The sequence below is a fragment of the Phyllostomus hastatus genome, unplaced genomic scaffold, assembly GCF_019186645.2.
Source record: "Phyllostomus hastatus isolate PE091 unplaced genomic scaffold, TTU_PhHast_1.1 phas_contig_36, whole genome shotgun sequence".
NCBI classification, from domain to species: Eukaryota; Metazoa; Chordata; class Mammalia; order Chiroptera; family Phyllostomidae; genus Phyllostomus; species Phyllostomus hastatus.
The window spans coordinates 6001087-6026621 of NW_025333862.1; the positions used below are offsets into that span (position 1 = coordinate 6001087).

General features: G+C 42.0%; 1 protein-coding gene across 11 annotated transcripts in view; it reads left to right on the top strand.

Moving 5' to 3' along the window:
* SRGAP2 (SLIT-ROBO Rho GTPase activating protein 2) overlaps positions 1–25535 on the top strand; it is a 243238-nt gene that overhangs the window by 70602 nt on the left and 147101 nt on the right. For 10 of the 11 annotated variants that reach the window (XM_045841327.1, XM_045841328.1, XM_045841330.1 and 7 more), the window contains exon 3: positions 18523–18715. In XM_045841327.1, the coding sequence (XP_045697283.1) occupies positions 18523–18715 (193 nt within the window). Of the gene's footprint in view, positions 1–11311; positions 11438–18522; positions 18716–25535 lie in introns of those variants that run through there. The other variant, XM_045841332.1, reaches the window with a different exon arrangement.

A 25535-nucleotide genomic window follows, 5' to 3' on the forward strand; every position in this document is an offset into this window, starting at 1 on the left:
AGAGGAGGAGAAGTGAGTGCTTCAGAAGGTTACATGCCCATGAGATAAAAGAAGTTTTTAGTTAGAAAAACAACCTGTATTGGGTTTGTTGCTCTTCTATGAAGGTAGAATGTGCCAGAACATTATGCTCTTTAGGTCAACAGACACTAAGCTTGTTTCTCTCTGCACAAAGAATTGTGCAATTTCCAGTGGGAACTCCCCTCTGGAGGTGGAAAGGGAAGGGGAAGGAAGAGTAGAGAAAGGCAGTTTAGGCAGAAATCTTCATTGTGAGTCTAGCAGACCCAGGATCTGCACGTAGTTGACCCTGGGGCTTTGTTGGAATCTGCTGAAGATCATTGTTGAAGACAGGGGAAGCACAACTCATTTCCATGTATTTCAGTTCAACAGTCATGCCAGCTCTGTGCTAGGTGCTGGGATGTAACAAAGAATAAGACATGGTCTTGGACTTGTGGCACTCCTAGCCTGGCAGGGAAGACAGATGTGAATTGCTAATTACTGAACGCTGTGCTGAAGTGTCATAGTAGAGAGTGTATATAAATTGCTTCAGAATAGAGCCTGTGAATTAGAGGAGCTGTGTTCTCAGCTTTCCGTTCTGAGAAATGTGCCATTTAATAATAAATAACTGGAATAAGGGTTTCTTTCCTAAAGTTGGAGAAGTTATTCTATTGGCAAGGCTACTTACTGTGTTATTTCATTTCTTTTACTCTACATATATTTTAACGTTTTCAGAAATATTTTAAAAAATAAATTTGGACATAATTTCTGCCCAGAAGTCTGGAGACACATAACATAATTTGAAACTATTTTCTATAATATCCTTAAAAACCAACAAAACAATAGGAAATTGAGTTCTTTTCTCTGACAAATCAGTAATAACCTTTGGAGATATGTAAAATCACGATGAATTCTACAACAGAAGTATCACTGCAAGTGTGTCCGGATCTAGAACGTGTGTCTCCCAAACCCAGGCTAATTTATTTCTGTCAGCTGCATTTGGCCGGAGCCTGTCCCATGATCATGGAACAAGATTGAATTAAGAGCTGAGTTTAATGTCTTTTGTTTAGTTTTAATTTTATTTAGCCAAGCACTTTTTATTGTCAGCTTACTTTGCTGTGAATTTTGTTCCTGCTATATAATTTTGAATGCACCCATCTGTGGATTTGAACAGTGGGGGTTTTTTTCAGAGGTGTGAACTGAGCAGGCAGCTTCATGACTGTAGACATACTGTACATTATGAAGCGTTTACTTCTTGTCTCTGGGACGAGTAAAAGCAGCTGGCAAAATCCTTTCTACTTATACTGAGACATGGCCTTCAAATGGCATGAGGTGGGTAGGCAGAGGATAAATACTTGTCCTGGGGAAAGTGAAGCCCAGAGACCCAAATCTTCTGACTGGTGCAGGGATCCTGCTGGGTGGTGGTGGGGAGGCAGACTAGTGTCTAGGAGCCCCGGGTATGTTTGTTTTTGGAGGGTGGGTATTTGCATTTTACTTCATTTGGAAAATTCAGGTTAAGAGAGTCATTATAAAAAGAGTCTTGAAAACCTTGAACCCTCTAAAAATAAAAAGGCTCATTTCTTTTCTATAATATTTTGGCTGTCATTGAAGAACAGTTATGTCATTAAACACACTGTAGTTTGCTTATCTAATTTCTATTCCATGTTCATATTAATGGCCTCCCATTGCTCTTCAGAAAAATTCCATTCTTCTTCAGACTATTTGCAGTACTCTCCAGGACCTGACCCCTGCTTCTCTTTTTAATCAGTCTCATCTTTTCTCACCCTCCCACTTGAGCTCTACACTCCAGCTACTGTGAATTTCTTAAATTGTTTCAATTCCTTGTACTAGGCTTCTTTTCTCTTGCCCCTGGGCCTTTGAACGTGTTCTTCCCTCTAGGCTGGGCGTGTTTCCTGCTGTCCTGTTCTGGATCACTCCAGTCTTCCACGTCCTCTGCTAGCCCGTTGCTGAGTCCTGGACAAGCTTAGGCATGTCTGCTGTACGTTCCTACAGCAGCCTCTTTTCCCCCTCATACTGGGCTCATCACAATTGCAGTTACATTTCATAAAAGCCTATCTTTTCTGGTAGACTGGCTTCTTTTGGAAGGCAGGCCCAAGGTCAAGAGAAAGGAGACTTTAAAATTATTGAGTCTGACTATTAGACTGGCACTTTGCAACATTTTAAAATTTATGAATTCCGTTCACAGCAGTATAATTCTGTGAACCCCTCAGGAATTGAAAAAAACAAGTCACTTTTATAAACCTTGATAAAGAAGGGAATTTAGGGAAAACATTTTCTTTTTTATCAATATTATTAAAATTATACTGCTTATTTTAATGTAAACTTAAAAATTTAATAGTCTCCATTATATAAAGACATTTTTTCTCATTTAACAAGTGATGTACACTATTCAATTTATTTAAATGAATTTTTAAGAAAGTGTGATTTGTTTAAATAAATTTAATAAAATATTCTGCTTAGATTGGGATCAAATGTGTATTCACATGTACTTGGAAAGCCCTGGAAGGCTTGTGTGAACTTCTGGAGATTCTGCTACTCGGTCTGCAGCCTTAGAAAATGTAAGCGCAAGAGTTAAGAGACCAGGTTTTGAACCCTGCCCAGGTATGGATAACTTCTACAGGAAACCCTACAATGCCAGGTTACTGGTCCATATTTCCAGAATGGACAGGTTATTGCTGCTTCCTTCCTTGACATGAAAAGAGCAGAAAATGCAGGTGACATTGACAAGAAAAAAAGAGATACTGAAATCGTGACCTAGCTCTGTGTGCCACTCATGCCTTCATTTGCCCTTGGGCCTTACTCATCAGTGACAAAGGGATGGACTTGTGCTCTCCATTTTCCCAGGATCTCTTGGAGGTGGGAGAAGATCACACTATTTGCTACTGGCGCTGCTGGGTGTTGCTGTGGTTGATTGGAAGTACAGGTGATATATGTGTCACTGGGGCTCTCAGGGACCCTTTTTGATCTTCTCACTGGCCTCTGGGACTCTCTGACGCTGGTTATTACACGTTCAGAAAGCGTCAGTTTATTTCAAAGTGATACTCTTATTATTATTCTTTTTTTATGTAAGCATTACCAAAAACCATTACACTTTTTCATTTGAAGGGTGCTAACAGACTTGGGCATCTGGATTAGGGCAGCAATATCGGGGGGGAAATATTACAGTGGAGAGTGATTTTTAAGAAAACTTTGCCAATTTTTGTTCTCATTCTGGAGCCTTGTCTTCACTCTCTGTAGTCAGCTCTAGGCAATTGAAACTTGTTCTGGTAAAGTTTCCTCCAAAAAAGCTTTCGTTAATTATGAAAAAGTGCCCTATGGGCATTACATTGTAAACTCCTTTGTGTCTTTCATAAATAATGGGGCAAAAACTGCTGTCCAAATACAGCAGAGCTGATTAGATAATGCATCTTTCCTTTGATTTTTAGTTGGTTTTCTGTTTTAATTTTTGAAGGAATAGCTATTGCTTTCTTTAAAAAAAGGAACTGCTCATTGTAGAAAATCTAAGCAAAACTGAAAAGTACAAAGAAGTCAGGAATAAGTTGTTCTAGCTCCCATTATACCCAGAGAGCTATTCACTCATTCATTCGTTCTTTCATTCATTCATTCAATGAGTGTTCACTGAGTGCCTACTATGTGTTAGGCACTATGGCACCAGGGATCAGCGGTGAAAGTCCCTGCTATCATGAGGCTTGTGTTCTGGTGGGATGAGGAAGTGATAAACAAATACCTGAATAGATCTCTTCAGTGTCATGAAGAAAAATAAAATGGGGTAAGGCCATAGAAGGTGTCAGGGCCTTTTTCAGATGGAATGACCACAAAGGCTGCTCTGAGAAGGTGATGTTTGGGCAGAGAACTGAGTGAAGTGAAGGAGTTAACCATGTGAAGGTAGGGGGAGGCACGTGCAAAGCCCAATGGGGATACATCGGGCTTTGGGGGGATGCTTTCGGTATGTTCTGTGAACAGAGGCCAATGTGACTAGAGAGCAGAGAGACTGAAGAGATAGCCAGGGACTAGCCCATGTAAGGCTTTAGAAAGCCTTCAGCTTTTCTCCATTGGGAGGAAAAAGTTAGAGGGTGATGAGCAGGGAAGCTGTTAGAGGGTGGTGAGCAGGGAATCAGGGGTATCCAACCTTTTGGCATCTCTGGACCCCACTGGAAGAAGAAGAGTTAGTTGTCTTGGGCCACGCACTAAACACATGGCAACGTGTAATTAAAAAAAAATCTCATAACGTTTTAAGTAAATTTAAATTTACGATTTTTTGTTGGGCTGCATTCATAGCCATCCTGAGCTGCATGCAGCCTACAGGCCGCAGGTTAGACACCTCTGGTCTAGTATAGGGGAGCAAGGGTGGTGGCTGCAGGACCAGTTAGGAGGTTACCAAGGAATTTGGAACACAATGATGCTGAATTGGACTAAGTCAGGAATGGTGTAGGGAATAAGAAGTGGTTCCATTCTGGACACATTTTGAAGGTAGAGCTAGCAGGATTTGCTCATGAATTGGATTGGGACATGAAAGAGAGAGAGAGAAGGGGGGAGAAGGGAAGGACAAGGGAGAGGAAGGGAGGGAAAGGAAAGAAAGAAGGTAAGAAGGAAGAGAGTTAATAATACCCTTTTTGACCCAGTAGGGAATGGTGGTGCCATTACTGAAGTAGGGAACATGGGGAAGGGTAGGTTTCAAGAACTCAGGTTTGGGCATGTTAAATCCTAAGTACCTACCAGCCATCCAAGAGTAAATGTTAAGCCAGTTACAGGAGGCTGGAATGTAGGGAGAGGTCTAGACTGGAGATACAGCTTTGGGAAGTACCAGGCACAGAACTGGAAAGTGAGGGACTACTGAACTTCAGATAAATGTTTCTTCTTCACAAAAGATTACAGTTCCTATAAATTCCAAGGCTAAGAAAATCATTAGGAGACTGAAGTCATTACTAATATTTTTAACTATATTTATAGCTAAATCTTCACTTTTAGGCAGATTGGCTGATTCTTGGCCTGGAAAGTTTAGGTGATTCATCTTCTTATACTTCCTTGTACCTCTCTTCCCCATCTCCCAAGTTTTTCAGCTTTCTGCATTTTTTCCTTGGCAGGGTTTCTAACATTTGCATTGTGTGACCTTCATGTTCCCACTTTTTTATGTGTCTACTGGGTGCAGGATTTCTATTTCTCAGGAGGGGTTTGTGGGTGCTCTCGAGGTTGAGATCTCCAAGTATAGAGAGTGTCTGAGCCCTTTTTCCACTTTTTTTTCCCACTTGATTCAGCTCGGATAACAGTGGCTCTCCCTCAGAGTTTTTTCAGATGTGGCTCCATTGTTTTCAGGCCTCAAATGTTGAGGTGGAGAAATCTGAGCCCACCCTGATTTGCCCCCCTATTTTGTTAGAAGAGTTGCCTTTTCTCTTTTGCTTCTTAAATTATTCTTTCTTCATCCTTGAAGTTCAAATATTTAAACATCATATATCTTAAATTTTTTTTTATCCTTACCTGAGGACATTTTTTCATTGCTTTTAGAGGGAGAGAAAGGGAGAGAGAGAGACATCAATGTGAAAGGGAAACATCCATTAGTTGCCTCCCCTGTGCACCCGGGCCAGGGATCATACATGCCTGGACCGGCAATTGAATCTGCAACCTGACCGGCACATATCTGTAAACCTTTGGTTATGGGACAATGATTTAACCAACTGGCTACACCTGCCAGGGCAAAACATCTTATATCATGATGTTTATTGTTTTAGATATATTTTCTAGTATATAGTATGCCTTTTCTACCTGTGAATTTAGTTCTTTTTTTCATTTTAAGAAAATTGCCTTGTATTATTTTATATATATATATATCTTTGGATATTTTTTCTGCTCCTTTTGTCTTTTGTGTTTCCTGTGAATCTCTTACGCCTTTTTTAAACATGCTTTTGATTAGATTATAAACCTTTACTTGTGAAAAATTTCAAACCTATGCAAAGTAGAGAGAAAGGTGTTACGAACCCCCATGTACCCATCACCCCTTTCGATAATCCTCAGCTCATTGCCAGTGTCATTGCTGTGTCCGCCACTCACTCCCACCTCCCTCCATTACTCTGAAGGAAATAGCAGACATTATTATCCTTGAATATTTCAGTATTCATCTCCAAGAGATAAGAACTCTTTTTAAAAACACATAACCATTAATAAGGTCTATCTATTCTGTGTATAATCAGTTTACTAAATGCGTCACGACATTGTTTTGTTGTGTTAGATCAGCAGCTTTTTTGCTTCAATGTACAGTTGCTCAGCATCAGGACAGGCCAAGGAACTCTCCCTGGTGCAGAATGGTGGCGTGTTGGATTGGGCAACCGGAACAGGAGTTGCATGGACAGGAAGTGCCCACTGGTTCCTTGGTGTTCTCTGAATTTCTAGTGTTCACATGAACTGAGGAGGGAATGGGAGGAGGACCCAGAATGTACAGTTTCTTTTCCAGGCAGAAGTGAAACTTAGGTCCATTCTGATTTAATAATAACTATGAAGAAGGAGTTGAGTGGTTTAAAGACTCCTTGTTCTAGTTTTGCTTTTGGTGGTCATGTTTATTCAAGAGATTTTTAATCTGCAAGACCTTCTACTAGTGGGCTACAACCAGCATTTAGAAAGATGTAGAAAATATCAAAGTTTGTAGTGTGTTCTAAGGATATGTATGGTTTCATGAAACTTTGGTTGTGTGTGTGTGCTTGTAAAATTCGGAAGCCAGTCAGTCATCTCTTCTCCGTGATTCCTTTCACTTCCTATACCTTCTTGTCCAGAAAGTTAAAGGATCAAAGAGCTCACGAGAAACATTTTATTTATATATTTAACAATAACATATGCAGTACTTACAATGTACCAGAAACTGTTCTAATTACTTTATGAATATTAACTCATAAAAACACTATAAGGTAAGCACTGTTATTATCGAACTTTTACAGATGGAGACATTGAGACACAGAGAAGTTAAGTTACTTGCCCAGGGTCATACCACTAGTAAGTGGTGGAACTGGCATTTTGAGCCTGGGAAGTCTGGTTCCAGGGTCAGATTTTGCTTTGCTGCCTTACTCTAGTTGACAGCATCTCTAGGCAGTGGTGTGGACTTTTTGTTGCTATTGCCCTCAAGAAGAAATGATTAAAAAGTATTTTCCCACTAACCCACAACACCTGCATTTAAACATGCAGAGTTAAGACTGTGAGAATGAGGCCTTTCATTTGATAAGTTGAAGAAATTCAGGGATCCCTTTTGTTAACCAATCAGTGTTGTCAGCCTACAAAGTATGAAAGACAAAATGAGTCCTTATCTCAGCCTTAAACAAATGGGTGCAGGAGAGTAGTTATGAGTACTGATTTTAAAATTAAACACATCTAAGTTCAAGTCCTTTTGTGACCTGGAATTACCTGGGTGACCTCAGGCAGTTTTAACAGATCGCTCGGAACCTCAGTAGTACCTCCTCTATGAAGTGAGAAGAATTATGGTTGATTCTTAATGGAGAAGGCACCAGGCATATAGTAAAAACCTTATGTACATTATCTCTTGTGCTCTTAATAATAGTCCACTCAAGTGGCTGCGATTTAAAAACTCCATTTTATAGATAATGAAACAGACTTAGAGAGATGGTCTTGTTCAAGGCCATATACACAGCTAGTAAGTGGCAGAGCTAGAATCAAAGCCCAGGTCTTTCTGAAATGCAGTTTGTGCTCTTAACTACTCTCTTTTACTGCAAACTTATCCCACTGGGGTGTTTTGAGGTTTTAATGAGATAATGTACCTTTATACTTGAGTAATGGCTCAATTTACTATGTGCTTGCCTGGTACATAGTAAACACTTAATAAATGGTACCTGTGGTTACTCTTGAATATATGATGTGCCTGCCTATACTTTTTGTGGAGACAGTTTACTTTTTTATAGAAAATAAGCTGTAGTCAACACAATCAGTTCTTATAACCAACCAACCACTTAACATATATATTGAGTCCTTGAAAAATAATTGGTTAGCTATTCCCAAGGATCTGCTAAGCAGATACTTCCACTGGAATCTGTTTCAGCAAGGAAGGGACTATGGCCCAACATCTAGAACAGTGCCTGGCACATGGTAGGTGTCTTAGTCTGGGTCCCCCAGAAAACAGGGCCAGAGGCAAAAGCTCACACTTTATTTGGAAGAGCCATCCCAGGGAAGCAGAAATGAGGAGAAAAAAGAAGTCGGAAAGGGAGAGCGAAGAGCAAATATAAGGGACTCCTTGTAAGCCGGCCACAGCTTCATAAGAGAGGCTTATCATTTGGTCTTGTGGGACATCTTCAGAGAAACTGTGTGAAGCTACTGCATCTCTGAACAGTCCACTGGGGGAAGGAGAGAGGTTTCATTTGCCAGCTCCCTCTCTTACTGGTCAAGTGCTGACTTCATTGAGCTTCATTCTTCCCATGCTTGGTTTCATGGCTGGTGGCTGAGCAAGTCCCTCCAAGCTGCATGCCTCAGTGAAAACAGGGAAACCCTGGGGTGGGAATTGAGAAGTATGCAGCACAGGTACAAGGCAAGACCCCATCAGGCTGGCCCACCAGCAGCGTGAAGGACCATGAGCAGCCATTTCAACTGGAGCAGTACAAGCCGTTCCATCCAGGCTGTCAGCAAGGCACTTGTGTTCACCTTGGGTGATAGATAAACTGGATCCAGCATAGCAAGCTTTCAATAATGATGAACTCTGAATTGCCAAAGTTAAACTCCTGGCCCTGCTATCTTATTTAAGTGATTTGCAGTTATTGACAATTTAGTTTCATTTGTTTCATTCTTGGTCTACTTTCCTATCTCCTCTTTGTTTGCTTTCCACCGAAATGGGAATGTTTGCAGGCTTAGGCCTACTTCTCTTCCATTCTACATGCTTTCTATGAGTAGCTAGCTGTGCTCACTTTGGTGGTAACTTCATACTCCCATTTACTGGCTGATGGCTCTTAAATGTCTATTTCCAGTTCTCCTGAGAACTTCAGACTGGAGAGTAAAGCTGCCTTTTCCAACTGGAAGTTCCACAGGCATTTCAAAGGCCAAGTGAATCTCTTGATCTTCCAGAATCGTATTTGTTTGTCCCTCTACCCTACAACTAATAGGTGCTTGGTCTGTGCATGTTGAACTAGATCTGAAACAGTTGTGCCAGTACTGTATGCCAAAGCTGGATCTTGCACAAAATGAAGTAAACCTCCAGAGCCAGTTCTCTAAGAGGGAATTTAGGGTCTGGATTTTACTAATAATCTGGCTTATTTTCTCTTTGATTGTGCTGGGTTTTTGAGCAAAATACAGTTTGCCATTGTCTGTTACTCTCTAGTGGACAAGCTGAAATTGATGTTTGGTCTTTTTAGGAATTGATTGGTAGGGAATTCCTTGGGTTTTGACTCTGCTTGTGCTGTCCCCCCTTTCTAGACTGTTGCTACCCTTGCTCTGCCCACAGTTTACAGACCTTTTGGAACTATTTGCATCTGATCTACTCATGGAGTACGCAGGCCCTTTCTTGCTTTTCTACCCCTGCCCCTTCGTACTCTTCTGACTTATAACCTTCAAGTCACAGTGCTCTACTCACATTCTCCTAATCTTGATCTGCCCACATCTGCCCCCTTACCTTTGCTCTAGTGACCACAGCCCTCCTCCTCTATCACCCTTAACATCTCTTTAAATCCTCCCCAACTCAAGGCCTCAAGACTAACTCAAGCCCACACTGGTTTATACTGATCTCCTCCTCTCCGAACATCATCTGGGACTGTTGTTTTGGCTTAGCACACAGTCTTATATTGTTGAATATTTTTGTATTTAGTCCCCCCTTTTTCTAATTGGATTATAAGCTCTTTGAGAGATAGACAATGTCTTACATTTTCTTGTGTGTTCAATGGTTCATCACTCAGATCTTTGTAGAGACTGCATAAGATAAATACAGTTTTGCTGGATTTGTTGGTTGATTGCCGTCTTTGGGTGCTGACTTCCAGTTTGCCTCTGGCAATGAATCAGGGGTATCAGATTGGGTGACATTTCCCAGAGGAGCTATTGGTCATCTCATTCCAAATCTTTAATTTGTAGTGCACGTTAATTCTAGACTTTGGACCTTGGAAATTGTTTCTTAAACATTTCAGGCTAGGCCTAGGAGCCAAAATTACTACTTTGGCATTTGATGTGGCAGCTTGTTCATTTGGGAGCCTTTTTTCTTTGACTTTCTATTGAGTAACTTGAAAAAGCCAAGGCAGCTTGCCAGAGCAATTGTGATGATTAAACTTCATTGAGATATCCCCCTCCACACCCTCCCACCTCATCAGCTTTATAAGGTTGCTTTCTGTAGCTTTATTTGGGGGCTCAAAAGTTAATGGATGACTGGGTGTCCTTTTGAAACTCTTGAGGTCATTTTTTCTCCTCCTCCTTTCCACTGGCTAGTTTCTGTTAGTATCCAAAGTGGTATGCATTGTTTTTAGGTAATGTGGAGCTAATGCAAGGGGAGGAGAGGTTCTTTCTTTCATAACTTTGGAACAATCTGCTGCACAGGTCAGACAGTTTTGAAGATGCCAAACTTAGAGTTCAACAGACAGAACTGTAGTCAAAAGGAAAGTGAGGGAGTCCTGGACTCCAGTTGACTACCCCTCCTTCCTCCCACCAAGGTAAGCTGTCTCACATTTGAACCCACGGATCTCTCTCACATGTTCAGTTTGATTACCACTGGATAGGGAGGGATAGTTTGGAATCAGTAGCTTTAGGATCACTGGAGAGTCTGTTTTATTACTAATGATTAGTGTTAGTACGTGCTGGGATTTTCCACTCATGGAAATCTACCCGCTTGACCTCTGGGTCATTCAGCCTGGATTGCTCATTAACTCGAACTCCATTTCTTAATTTTAGAAGGCCCAGGAATCCATCCAGCAGACCTGTTCCACTCTGACCTTCCTTCATCTCTGTTTTCATCATGGCACAAACTTTCACCACCTCCATTTCTGACTGCTTGAAATCCAAATACTCTGTTAGCCTTTGGAGTCGCTACTTCCTATACACCCTTATCGCTGTCCAAGCCCTGATGTCTTCCTTTGTTCAGCTAAGCCACCTTCCTTACTGCCTCACAAATAGGCCACGTCCCCAGATATTCCCCTCTTTTGGCTTACATTTTATCTTCCTCTGGAATATTGTTTCTGTACATTTCCATTTACTGAAATTCTACCCACCCTCAGAATACTAGTTCAGACTTGTTTCCTCCTCCTCCTCCCCTCCCCTCCCCTCCCCTCCCCTCCCTCCCCTCCCCTCCCCTCTTCTCTTCTCTTTTCTTCTCTTCTTTCTCTCTCATCTCCTTTTTTCCTCCACAAATTCAAAGGTCTTACTATGTGCCAGATATTTTTCTAGCTCTCAGGAGTATGCTGGTGAACTGAACAAATTCTTTCTCTCAAGGAGTTTAGTCTTCCTCAAGAAGCCTTAATTTAGTAAGGTTAGTTCCCACTGCTCTTTCTGACTTTACAACACTTTTACTTGTAGTGCTTTTTCTTAATTTTATGTACTTAAAGTATATAATAAAAAGCTATATAATACAGAATTAAGTATCTAGTTTAATTTTGTAATATATAAATGCAGATGTTTTAAAGATTTTATTTATTTATTTTTAGAGAGAAGTGAGGGGAGGGAGAAAGAGAGGGAGAGGAACATCAGTGTGTGGTTGCCTCTCACGTGCCCCTCACTGGGGACCTGGCCTGCAACCCAGACATGTGCCCTGACTGGGAATTGAACTGGTGACTCTTTGGTTCCCAGGCTGGTGCTCAGTCCACTGAGTCACACCAGCCAGGGAAATACAGATTTTTTAAAATACATATTTTGATTACATCTTTACAATTGGATTGTAAGTTGTTTGAGAACAGGGACCTTCTTGTTTCTGAAAACTTAAGAATCTCTCATTAGCTATTAGGTCTCCTTTGTTTTCAAGGGACCAAAAGCCCTGTGCAAACTATTTTAAGCAAAAAGTGAAAGAGGTGGCTTCTGTGACTAAAAGGACCGAGAATATGGTTGGTATATGGCTATGACTTGATTCAGGAGCTCGATTTTCATTTTTCCATTTGTCAGCTCTGCTGTCTCCACTCAGCTCTGTTCTCAAACAGACTTGCCATTCATGGTGGCAAGATGGCTGCAGCCGGCTCAGACTCTCATTTGTCCCCAGGTCTTGCAACTCCAAACACGGCCTGCAGGTAACTTCCACCATCTTTAGGGAGGGCAGAGGTGCAATCAGCTTCACCGAAAATGCATGGACTGGGGCGGGGGGTATGGATGCAAGGAAGGAAAAACATTAAGTATTTATCACATCGTCACATTCTAGAAGTTTAGTAGCTGTTGATTGGTTGGATTAACTCATATCTATTTTTATTTTGTATGTATTTAATAGGGTAAAGTCAATAGTCATACTCGTCAAGGAGGAATATTTGCTGTCTTTTATTTTACTGAAAGTAGCCTGATGGCGCTTTCTTGGAACACTGACTACTCAGAGATTACTAATAATGTTAGTCACTGAGAGATGTGGTATAGAAAGTGGATTGAAGCTGATACAAGTCTCCCTTCTTTCTGCTCTCATGACACTGTGTGCAACGCACACCCCTTTAGTTTATGTTATTATTTTACCTTGTTTGTTATAGGTGTTTTTCACTGGTTTCTTCCCTATTACCCTGGTAACCTTGAGGGAGGACTGTTCTCAGAGCTCCTAGAATGTGCTCAAATAAATATTTGCAGTAAGAGTCAGTAAGAGAGAACACTGGCTTGGGGACCCAGTGATCTGGGTTTCAGGCCTAGATCTGCAGCTAACCAGCTGTGTGATCTCTAGCAACTCCTTCCCCTCTCTGGGCTTTGGCTCTCTGCTGTGTCAAACAGCGATTTTGAAGGGCCCTCCTTTTACTGAGTTTGTAGAAAACCAAACAAGTAGGGCAAAGAGCAAGACTTGGCAGGGCATCCCAGCATTTTGTTTCCTGGGGAACAGTTTTGAGAGGGCTGATTACCCTTGTGATAAGAGGTCTTGGTAAGAGAGATGGAGGGCAGAACCTGATGAAAGTCTCAATTGTCTTCTTATATAACACTTGCTGGAAAGGCACTAGGAATTAATATTCTTCAGATGGCTGAGGTGACATCATGTGTTTGTGAAAGGGCTAAAAGCAGGTGAGGCAGATTTTGTGGAAAAGGACTGGCAGTCAGGCCTGGTTCCCAGTGGGGAACCTGGGCTGATCTCATGTTCTGCCAGCTCTGAACAGAACCTGTGGGAGTCGCAGCTCCTGTCCCCTAGATACCAACACTTCAAGGACGAGGGAAGGACATACCTGTATTACTCTCCAAAGATTACATCTTCCTGTGGCCTGCCCTCCCATCCCCACTTTCCCCTCAAAAATGTGGGATTCATAAGAGGGGGTTCTGTGTGACTCAGAGAAAATTCCTGAAGGAGAATGAATTTTGAGAGAGGGAAGGAATGGGGCTAATATCTCTGGATTGAAAGCTATAGACTGAACAAAGTCCTTTTGTACTCTGCTGACTGGTAAATTCCTTGGGTGTTCTCTGAAGTGAGGACATTGTTCAGAGGATTGTGTCACCTGCATTGCCAGGTGTTTTATAATTTAGCGTCTATGTGATTATCAGTGTGGCAGGTCCCTGACTGCTTTTGTTAAATGATCAGTGTCTTACTAGGGCTTGCTTTCCTTCCAGTTTCATCCTTCACGTGACCCATCAGCATCTCTCTAAAACAAAAATGAACCTCCTTCTAACTCCAAGGACAGATGTAGTAAGGATTTGAGTTGTATGCAAGCATAGCCAAGGAATCAGCAATCCCAGGGGGAGCTTTGCTGGATATGTTTGCTGATCCTGGGTTTGAACTCATGCATCCAAAAATTCCTTGCCAGGTTTTGATCTGACTTATTTTGGAAATGATGGAATGGTAATCCACCAGTGGATTTCAGTGTCATGTATGGCCAAGCTTGCTGTCCAGAGAGGCAGCTTCCAATATTTACTTTAAGAATATTCAATGCGGAACTGAGAGTCAGCCCATCTAAATGGAGAAATGGAAACCATGAATTCCTCACTCCTTTGGTGCCTGTGTACTGGGCTGCTGTCCCCTTAGCTGGGAGGGCGGTGCTCAACACAACATGCTGTTTAGTTTGGTTGGGTGTTTTAGTGAGCTATGTATAATTCACATATCATAAAGTTCACCCTTTTAAATTGTAAAATTCAGTGGTTTTTTTTTTTTTTAAGTATATTCAGAAAGTTGTGTAACCATCACCACTATCTAATTCCAGAACAGTGTAATTAAGTTTTGACTTGAATTTTGGATGAAATATCAACCAAAGGTCAACTCTGAAACTCAGAAAACTTGTTCTAAGACTTTGGCCCCTTTTGCAAGGGAAGCTGTAGTTTTTGTTCAAGTGTAATTTTTAAAAAATGTAATGGAAAAAAATGGAACATTGAATTTTTATTAGGCTTGTTGCTTGATTTCTTTTGTCTGCTACTGATGATTTGTAAATCTATGGTCTTCAAGTTGGAACTTACTACTGTGGCTATGTTATAATGAAGAATATTCAGAACAAAAGCAATAATACTGTTTTGCTTTCTTTTCTCTTTCTTTGTCAAGCCACATTCATCAGGGCGGGGCTGGGCCTGTTTTGTTCTCCATCACTAGCACAGGGTCTGCCGTACAGCAGGGGCTCAGCAAAGATTTACTGAATAAATGGGCTGTGTTAGATGCCCAGGGGAGGTCATTTTGGGCATGTATCACTCCAAGTAGTTCATAGTGACCTTTGTACTTTGGCTTTGTGGATGGTCATGGCATTCATCCATATCCCTGAGACAACAGCTGCTTCTAGAAAGTGGGAGCTTGACTTCTTCCCATGTAGTTCTAGGACTGACAAGGACCCCATCACTCCCAGCTCCCAGGAACTTTTGTCCAACTCTTATTGGATTTGTAAAGCCTTCTGGAGTTGTTATGGTGAAACACAGTGTGGGTGGTGTGACAGTGCATGTCTTTGAGTGTGCACACGTGTGTGTGCGCATACTTGCCTGAGCACACAATAGAACTGTGAGGAATTCCTTCATGTTTTTATAAATCGCCCCTTTCTTCTTTCTGCCCTTGCAGTTTGTGGGTAGGTCAGGGTGCAGAGGGGCCTCCAGTCTGGGCACATGGCCCAGGCATGCTGGCATTCAGTAGTCTATTGTTTCCTGCCCCTTATGTGCATGGGCAGAGGTCTAGGGCTGGCACAGCTGCTTTCTTGGGGACTATTGTTTGTCTTTCAGCAGCAGCAAAAACCTGAAGCAGCACATTTTACCTTGGACAGAGCAGCCATTCTGTCTTAGGGCTGCAGGCCTGGAGATGGGGTTGGTTGTAGTCTCCCTTAAATGTCTGGATGGATGCTCTGAGGATGGGAGCCAGGGAGGTTTCTCGCTCCTGGCAGGTTGCAGGGGGAGATGCTCAGTGGTGCCAAATCACAAATCAACTCCAGTGGCAGGTAGTATCTATTAGCAGAGACTCTTCTTTTCCTGGATCAGGGGTGAGGGTATCGCTTTCTCACTTTCTCTGCCCTCTGGGCTTACTGGCAGACCTCAGGGTGTGCTCATAGGACAAGAAAAGCATTTCCTCCAAAGCTGTCCTGTTGTAGAGTAGATCTTGGAAGCAGGGAAGGAATCCATCCCTGTTATGGACTGGCCAGAATGTGGGCTAGTTAGTGAGTCAGTGCACTAGTGCATACTTGCCTCTGTGGGCCTGAATCACCCCTTAGCTGAAAGGTGGAGAAGTGAACATTTCAGGGCTGGGAGCTATAGAAACTGATTTTTGCAGAAATAACTTTCAGAGACTCCAGACTCATGTTCTGTGCCTCTTGTCTTGTTGCCTCACTATTAACCTCTTTGACAAGGCAGACAAACCTTAATTTAGCTTTAGCTCCACTTATACCTAATTGTATGACTTTTTTGTAAATTACTTAACTAGTCTAACTTCAGTTTTCTCCTCTGTGCAATCAGGATAATTGGGGACTTTGAGACTAGTTGTGAAAGTTAAATGAGATAATGTATATAAAGGGTGTTCAAGTGAACACATGTTCCCTTTCCTTCGGGGCCTGGAAGAGCCCGATGGAATGCCTTGGCTTCCACCCCCGCAATGTCCCCTTCTCCATCTTCCTGCTGAGGGGTGATTTAGGCCCTCAGAGTCAGTTTGGACTAGAGCCTTGACTCACTAACTAGCCCATGTTTCAACTAGGATCACTTTGTGTTGCACTGCCCCCTCATTGAGGCACCTGAGAAAGCTAGGGTGGAATGCCATATTGGTTGGATATGCTTGGGGGCCTCTTAATTCGTGTATCTCAGAGGTCTCCTCTGAAGTGGATAGGACAGCCTTGAAGTGGTGAACCTCTGGAACTTCATGGGAATCATCAAGGGAATTTACCTAGCCCCTTTTTTTGATGGAGGGTGGGCATCATCCATTTTACCATGTTCCTCTGCTTCTTTGGTTAGTGAGATTATTGAGGCAAAGTCTTAAATAAATTACAGGTCACTCAGAGGGGGCTGATAGCCCCATCACTCATCCACATCCTCTTCCACTTCTGTTACGGGTACCTTTTCACCAAAAAATGCCCTGGTTCTTATTGAATGAACCAGTTGTAAGTAGTATCAATGAATGTCCTCTCCACCCACAGTCTGCCCACCCAGTGGCTACCACCGCCAGCTACGACCTGTATCTGTCAATAGATGGAAGGGGCACAGATGCCTCTAGGAATAGTCTCGGTGAAGGCTGTTGCCTTTAAGAGGCCCAGAAATTCCCCAGCAAAAACCATATGCCTGACATGCCCTCTGCAGATCTTCCTCCCAACACCCTTGTAATCAGACTCCCAGAAAAACACAGAACAAGAGAGCTTTGATGAGTGATGAGGTAGGCAGCTTTTCTGCACAGCCTTCTGTCTGCTAGAAACAATCCTGTGGTGCTCAGTTTCAGTTCAGGTGAGGTTACTGCAGACCTGGTTGGCATTGGTGGTTGGCAAGGGGGAGGCGTGGGGACAAAGAGGGTGAGAATGGCATTTATAGGTCAACTGAGATCACCCATAAATGATCAGATACTTGTGCTACATCCTGGTGTCTGTGAAAGCAGAATAAAAAAAGTGAAGATGGGGATAGATTATGGACCCCTTACCTACTTTGGGGAATGCTAAGTGCGCCATTTGCCCATCCCTCATTGCTTCATAAAAGGAGTGCTTGGCATATTTTTTAACATCATAGCCCTGATCCTGGATTTGCCTCTGTTTATCCACAACTTAGATGAAAACTGTAGATTTCCCTGCCCCATTCATTAAACAGCATAGATAGAAAGCATTATTATAGCTGTACTATCTGGGAATGAATTTGTAGCATGCATAGGAAAGGCATAATAATATAGGTGCTCTTTTTTTCCTGGGATTAGAGTCACTGTCACATCCTAATGCATTGAGCTGAGCAGGCTTGGAGGGGGAAGGGATGACAAAAACGACTCCATTGTGACTCAGATGGTGATTGTAACATAACTTCAGCAGGATACGCACTGCAGGCCTTCTCTGAGCTGACAAGCAGTCTGGCTTTGACAGCACTTCCTGTGGGTGCCAGGTCTCCTGTCAGTAACAAATGCAGTATTGCATTTGAGGCAGATCTGACTGCAGCTGGAGCAACCATTGCTGTAGTTCCGGAGAGGGTGTTTGCTAGCCCTGTACAAGGACTCTGGCCAGCAGAAATCTGCCAAGCTGGAGCTTAACCAGAAATATTTCTAGCTTTGACAAAGCAGGGGTTCTGAGTTGAATCAGTGGGGATAAAACAACAGAGATATGAGTGATGTTTGTTGGTGAAGAAAAATCAACTTCTTTAAGGCTAATTTATGTTCTGTGACATTGGAAATGGTGGAAGCTATTTGACAGCGGATGGTTTATTTACCTGGAGGTCCTGGTGCTTGTTTCATTCTTGATTGCCACTATTTGACCTTGGGCAGGGTCCTTTCTATCTCCCTTAAAATATCCTGACCCTGACCCTAATTCATAAAGATATGGAAAAGCATTTTGAAGTGATGGGAGAAAGCATAAAAAGTAGGAGCCTGGGCTCTCAAGTCAGACTGCTTATATTTGGTATAGTTTGGCTTCTTTAAGAGTCAGTTTCATCATCTTAAAATGGGGATGAAAGTAATACTTACCCAACAGGACAGTTGGAAGAAAATTCATTATGCTCTTTGCTAGAACAGAACCCAAATTCTGGCACTGTGCCAGAAATACAGTAAATTGTTCAATAAATAGTAGCTCTAAATATTATTATATCTAATAAGTACTTAAATGATTCAGCAGATTCCTGGTTCCAGTGTTTTTTAGTAGTCTGGAAAAAGTTGGTGGAGTTTAGGCTTCTTATCATCATCATCATCATCATCATCATCATCATCATCATCATCATCATCAAAGGCTTTAAGTTCCCCAGAGCACAGGGATCAAGTAAAAGGAAAGGAGTAAACGCTGGCATGTATTGCTCTCTGTATGACTGAACAATTTTTTTTTTTTTTGGTAGAGATCCGCGCTCAGCTCACAGAGCAGATGAAATGCCTGGACCAGCAGTGTGAGCTCCGGGTGCAGCTGTTGCAGGACCTCCAGGACTTCTTCCGAAAGAAGGCTGAGATTGAGATGGACTACTCCCGCAACTTGGAAAAGCTGGCAGAGCGCTTCCTGGCCAAGACACGCAGCACCAAGGACCAGCAATTCAAGTAGGGACTCCTTGGCTGTCACTTTTAGAGACCTTGGGAATGGGGTCTGAGATGGAGGGAGGCAGGGTGTGCCACCTAGATCCATTTGGATTCATGAAGCAGGTAACCCCATGACTTCAAATTGGCTGGAGGTTGAGAGCCCTCAAGGATCTCTCCTTTTCCATGAGCCTTATATGCAGTATGACACACTGGAGACATCACAATAGATAATGAACCATGCTAATAATAACAGCAAACACTTCCATAGTTCTTCCTATATGGCAAGCATGGTTCTAAAGGCTTTACATGTATGTTAACTCAATCAGCACAACAGCTCTATATGATGGTTATTGTTATATCCCCAATTTACAGATGAGGAAACTAAGTCATAAAAAGGTCAAGGCACTTGCCCATTGTGGACAAACACCCCCTACTAGTAAACAGAGCTGGAATTCAAACCCAGGCCGTCTGGTTCTAGAGTCTGTATTCCTTTTTTGCTGTTGTTGTTCAAGTGCAGTTTTCTGCCTCCCCACCCCCACCCGTCCCCACCACTTCAGCCTTCCCCACTTCCTTCCCCTAGAGTCTGTATTCTTAACCATTTCACCAAATTAGAAGAAATGAATGATGTGGTAGCTATACTTCTATATTGCTGTCCAGATAGTTGCTAAAGTCTTTTTCTTTTACATTTATAGTATTTTATACAATTGGCCCCTTCAGTCTGTTCTCACTGCCATCGCCCTAGTTTAGATCATCATCTTTGCTGGAACAATTGCAATACTTACTGTATCATCTATAGCAGAGGTTCTCAACCCCAACTGCACATTAGAATTCTCTAGAGAGCGTTTTAAAATGCTGAAATCTGGGCCCCACTCCAGACCAATTAAATCAGAGTCTCTGGGAGCAGGGCCTGAGTAACAAGATGGTGTAAAAGCTTCCCAGATGATTCTAATGGTTGACCAGCACTGAGGACCACAGTCTACAGTTTCTCCCCATTCCCGCCTGGCTGATCCACTATGATCAGATTTAGTCTTCCTGGAACACGCTTCAGGCAGTTTCTCTGTGCAGTGGCTCCCCGCTGTCTGTGTATCTATCTACGGTCTTGATACTCAAGGTATGATCTCCCGTTATCATCACCTAGGGTGTTGGAAATACAGAATCTCAGGTCCCACCCTAGATCTACTGTGGTCCTCAAGCCCTTCCAAACCTGGCCCAAGTAGCTTTCCAACCTTATTTTCTGTTTCCAGTTCATTGTATCTTAGCCAAACAGAATGTTGACTCCCATGGGTCTTTGCTTATCCTGTTATTTGAGTTTATGTGCCCATTCTTCACATCTCTGCATGTCTCGACCATACCTGTGTTTTAAGACCCATCTCAGAAGCAGTATGTTCTAAGAAACTTTCCTGATTCTCCCAGAAGAAAGAATGTTTTCCCTCTTCTGAATTTGTACAGCATTTTATTTGTTCTTTTATTAGGACATTCAGCACTGTCTGCTTTATATAATCTCCTCTCAGTGGATTGGATAAACTTTTCTAATTCATCTTTCAGTCTCCCACAGTGCCTAGCATAACACGCAGTATATAACAGATGGTCACTAAATATTGGATGAGCGAATGAATGAATTTAGGAATTAATGCCAAGTGTATCTTTCCCTATTTTTTATTTTTGTTCATCACCCTAATAATTGAGGAAATAAACATCCTTTACAAGCCAGCTCTGAGCAATGATATGGAGGCTCAGATAGAGGAAGATATGTGACATTCTTGGTTTAGCCAGAATGAGAGTTTCGCAAGATGTTTTATCCTCAGAGTCCCTTATCTTTTCCAAGTCCTGTTCTCTTTATGATAAGCAATTCTGAGAGCATAAAATGCTATTTTAGTATGTGATAGAGTGATTCAAAGTTGGATTTATTCTGTTAATAATCTCCTCCTAAGTTTAAAACATCACTTTAGTTTTACTAGTATCCTTAGCTTAAGGACATATTTACTACAAATTAAGGTACAGATGTGCCACTCTTTAAATTATCTGAATTGCTCTGATTAAGATCACATACAAGGAATAGTGTGTTTTCTTCAAGGCTGGAAGAATTGATTTTTCTGATAGAGCTGGAACCTGGCCTCATTTTTCCCCAAACAACCAGTGAGTATTTATAGAGAGCCGGCTATGTGCTTCTATTGTACAGGTTTTGGAAGATATAAGAGTAGTTTATTGTGTGTATCCAGAGGAGGTCAAATACTGTTGTGGAGAAAAGATGTTTAATACAGGGAGCAATTAAAGGATAAGGCAATAATGATCTCATTGAGATAATTTTTTATGTAGAATATAAATATGAGAAGAGGTCAGAGATAAACCATCAGAGATAGGTAAAGGATCTACAATAGTCAGGAGAATTTTCTAGAAGCAAGTGAGATTTTAGGTTAGGCTTTAAAGATTTGTGTGGTAGGGAACAGTATTACAAGTGAGAGGAAGTAGGGGTAAAGGTACAGGGACTAGTGAGGAATCCAGCTTCATAAAAAGGAAGATTCTTAAACATTCATTCAACAGATGTCCATTACACATTCCGTGAACTCCTTTACGCCAGACATTGTGCCTTGGGATACAGCAGTGAATAAGCGTGTTGTCTTCCACATTGCACTTAACAGAAGAATGAGGAAGCAGCCGTTAAACAAATCACACAGTTAGATGAGTTGAGGTAAGCGTTACGAAACTGAAGTACAAGGTACTACAAGAACTTGTAAGGAGGAAACTTCACTCCTTTTTCTGTCACTTTATGGCTAGTTTACTTTAAAAGCTTCCTGTCTGATCTTATCCTGAGTAACAATCCACTTATTCAACAAACCCCTCATAAATTCCTACTGGATACTGTGCTCTGTGCTGATTCCTACGGAGGCTAAGATGAGCTCTAGAATCTTGGCTTACAGAGAAGAGAGACATATAGACAACATAATGTGCAAAGGCCTTTAATAGAGGTATGAGCAAAATATTGTGAGAACACAGGTATTTTTCAAAAACAGTGGAAGATAAAGGTAGACGAGTAGGCACCAAATAATGGGTCTTTGACAGACCAGCAGAGGAGTTCAGATTTGATACGGCAGTGTGGTGGTGAGCCCTCTGGGTTCTTGTATGGGGGCAGAGACATGGGAAAAGATGTGGTAGAAGAATGAATTTTTTATGCCAGAGAAGGCCAAGGTGGAGGTTTGGGGGCAGGGAATTCATGCACATTGTGGTAGCAGCAAAGACCAGAGAGAAAGGAATACATTCAAAATGTATTTGAAACACTGAACAGGACTGGGTAAATGATTGGGTAAAGAGCTATAATGGTCAGGGGTGACCCACTGTCTCTAACCTGGCAACCTAGAAGAGGTAATGGAATCTACAATAAAAGTGGGGATGTTGAGGAAAGACCTCTTTGTGAATGGTGAGCCAACTTTGGACATGCTTGTCTGGGGGCAGTGGGAGGCCTTCAGGCATTCAGATGGAAGGTTGCACTTCTTGAGATAAGAGGGTAGGACTGGGATTAGATAGCATTAGCAGTATAGAACTGATTGTGGAAGATAGTGGGTTGGCCAAAAAGTTTGTGAAGGTTATTCCATACTATGATGACTTTAGCAGTGCTTAGTTGTCTTTAACTTCATTTGAAACAATTTTATTAGATTGTACTGTGACAGCTATCATACCAGCATGCATTAAAAAAAAACTTACTGAAAAATAAAGGCGATCTTCCCATTAAGATGGCGGTATAGGTAGACATGACTCACCTCTTTGCACAACCACATCAAAATTACAACTAAACTATAGAACAACCATCTCTCAGAACCATCAGAAACTGAGTTGAATGGAAGTTTGACAACTATGATATTAAAGAAACCACATCTATCCAGACTGGTAGGAGAGGTGCAGACTCGGAATGGGCTGGTCTCACACTCACGTGTAGTAGATAAAAAAACAGGAGAGCGAGGAGTCAAAGCCCTACACTGGGCCCCCCGCCCAGCTTTCCAGTGCCAGGAAGGTAAGTCCCCACAACCTCTGGCTGCAAAACCAGTGGAGATTGAGTCGATGGAAAGAACTGTGGAGCCCCAAGCAGTTCCTCCTAAAGAGCCCACACATGGACTCACCTACTCAAACTCACTCCCTCTGAGCTCCAGCACTGGGGTAGCAGCTTGAAAGGCGCCAGTGTCATACTGGGAGAAACTGAAGTACCAGGCATTAAGGCAAGCAGAGGCCATTGTCCCTTTTGTAAAGCGTCCCTGCACAGAGCTGGAAAGCTGGTGCCATATCTGAGACTCCATCAATCTGGATAATACAGTTTGACCTGTCTTGGGAATCCCCAGAGGCTCTACCACACCCAGCTTATAGATCCATCCAAGCTTCTTTTCCACATGAATGGCTGGTTTTGGCTCATGCTTCATAACTTCCTAAATCCTATCAAATAGCAGCTAGCCTACATTCACAGCTTGGCGTTACCTGGGAATTTCCAAGCTCAGCACAAGTAGCAGCCATTTCAGATTGCTTTATAGCTCAGACCAGGTGACCTCTTGTAAAACACAGGTGTGGGCTGATCTTGACCTGCGCCACCCAGGGAACCCTAGGGCTAGGGCACCAGTTGACAGCCACATACCACATCAGAGCACCATCACCCTGCCCCTGAACAGCTGATCCTCCACGGAGGGTGAAGGTTGATGATACGTGGTCAAAGCCAGCCCTTGTAGCTGACTGGTCTGGGTAAATCCCTTCCATTGATCGGCCAGCAGCAACCAAGGTTCAACTACAAGGGGAGAGTGTACTCAGCCCACACGAAGGGCGTACCTCAAGTACCCAGCTTAGGTGATAGGGGATGCTATGCACTGGACCCTACAGGACACCTACTACATTAGGCCACATTATGAAGACATGGAGTCAAAGCAGCTCTACCTGATACATAGAAACAAACACAGGGAGGCTGCCAAAGTGAAGAGACAAAGAAACACAGCCCAAATGAAAGAACAGATCATAAGTCCAGAAGAACTAAATGAAATGCAGATATGCAATCAATCAGATGCAGAGTTCAAAACACTGGTTATAAATGTGCTCAAGGAACTTAGTGAGGACCTCAGCAGCATAAAAAAGATCCAGTCAGAAATGAAGGATACACTAATTAAAATAGAGAACAATTTACAGGGAAACAACAGTAGAATAGATGAAGCTGAAAATCAAATCAATGATTTGGAATATAAGGAAGCAAAAACAATCAGAACAGGAAGAAAAAAGAATAAAAAGAATGGAAGACAGTGTAAACAGCCTTGAAAGGTCCAACATTCACCTCATAGGGGTGCCAGAAGGAGAAGAGAGAGCAAGATATTAGAAATCTATTTTCCTACTGAAAAATATTGTGCCTAGTTGGAAATTGTGCCTAATTGTGCCTACTGGAAAATAGATTTCTAATGTCTTTCATTGTTTTTTTTCAATGAAAAAACAATGAGAGAAAAACTTCCCTAGCTTGGTAAAGGAAGCAGACATGCAAGTTCAGGAAGCACAAAGTGTCCCAAACAAGATGGATGCAAAGAGGCCCACTCCAAGACACATCATAATTAAAATGCCAAAGGTTGAAGATAAAGGAAGAATCTTAAAAGCAGCAAGAGAAAAGCACTTACCTACAGGGGGGTTCCCATAGGACTGTCAGCTGATATCTCAAAAGAAACTTTGCGGGCCAGAAGGGACTGGCAGGAAACATTCAGAGTCATGGAAACCAGAGACCTACAGCCATTTGCTAGACCCAGCAAAGACATCATTTAGAATCAAAGGGTAGGTAAAGAGCATCCCAGATAAGAAAAAAACCAAAGGAGTTCATCGCCACCAAACCGTTATTATATGAAATGTTAAAGGGACTTATTTGAGAAAAAGAAGATCAAAAGTATGAACAAAAAAATGGCAAATCTATCAACAATTGAAATACAAATACAAATACAAAATACAAATCTATCAACAATTGAATCTGAAAAACAGACTAAACAAACAGAAGAATAGAGACAGATTCATAGATACAGAGAGATTTTTGATGGTTGCCAGATGGGAGGGGCAGTTTAGAGGAATGGGGGAGGAGGTGAGTGAATTAAAAAGTACAAACAGGTACTTACAGAATAGCCATGGAGATGTAAGTACAGTATAGGAACTGGAGTAGCCAAAGAGCTTACATGAGTGACCCATGGACATGAACAATGGTGCGAGGATTGCCTGAGGGAGTGCGGGGTACTAGGTAGAGGAGGACAAGGGGGAAAAGTCAGCACAACTGTAATAGCATAGAAGAAAAATTTATCAGAATTGGTAAATTTTTGTGTACCCATTTTAATATTGAAGGTGGAAAATATGCAACATTTTTGGTATGCAATGCTTTATTATTTCAAGAAAGGTAAAAACACAACTGAAATGCAAAGAAAAGATTTGTGCTGTGTATGGAGAACGTACTGTGACTGACTGAACGTGTCAAAAACGGTTTGCAAAAGTTTCTTGGTACTGTTGACATTTCAGCCAAATAATTTTTTCTGTGGGGTTGTCTCATGCATTTGGAGGTGTTTAGCAGCACCCCATACATGTACCCAGTAGAAACCAATAGTGGGAGATTACCCAACATACTCAAAATATTCAAATCAATAAAGTTATTGGTGCAAATTAAAAAAGGGTCGTTTATTTTATGCAATAAACCGTATGGACTTTTTGGCCAACCCAACATGAAAGTGTATAAACTCAGGGGAGAGAAAGAGAAGAATAACAAGCTAAAACCAGAACCCCCAGCTTGGGCAGACCCAGTGTCAGGGAGGAATAAAAGTTTCCGCTAGAAGTAAGTTACCAGAAGGGGAGGGGGAGAAAA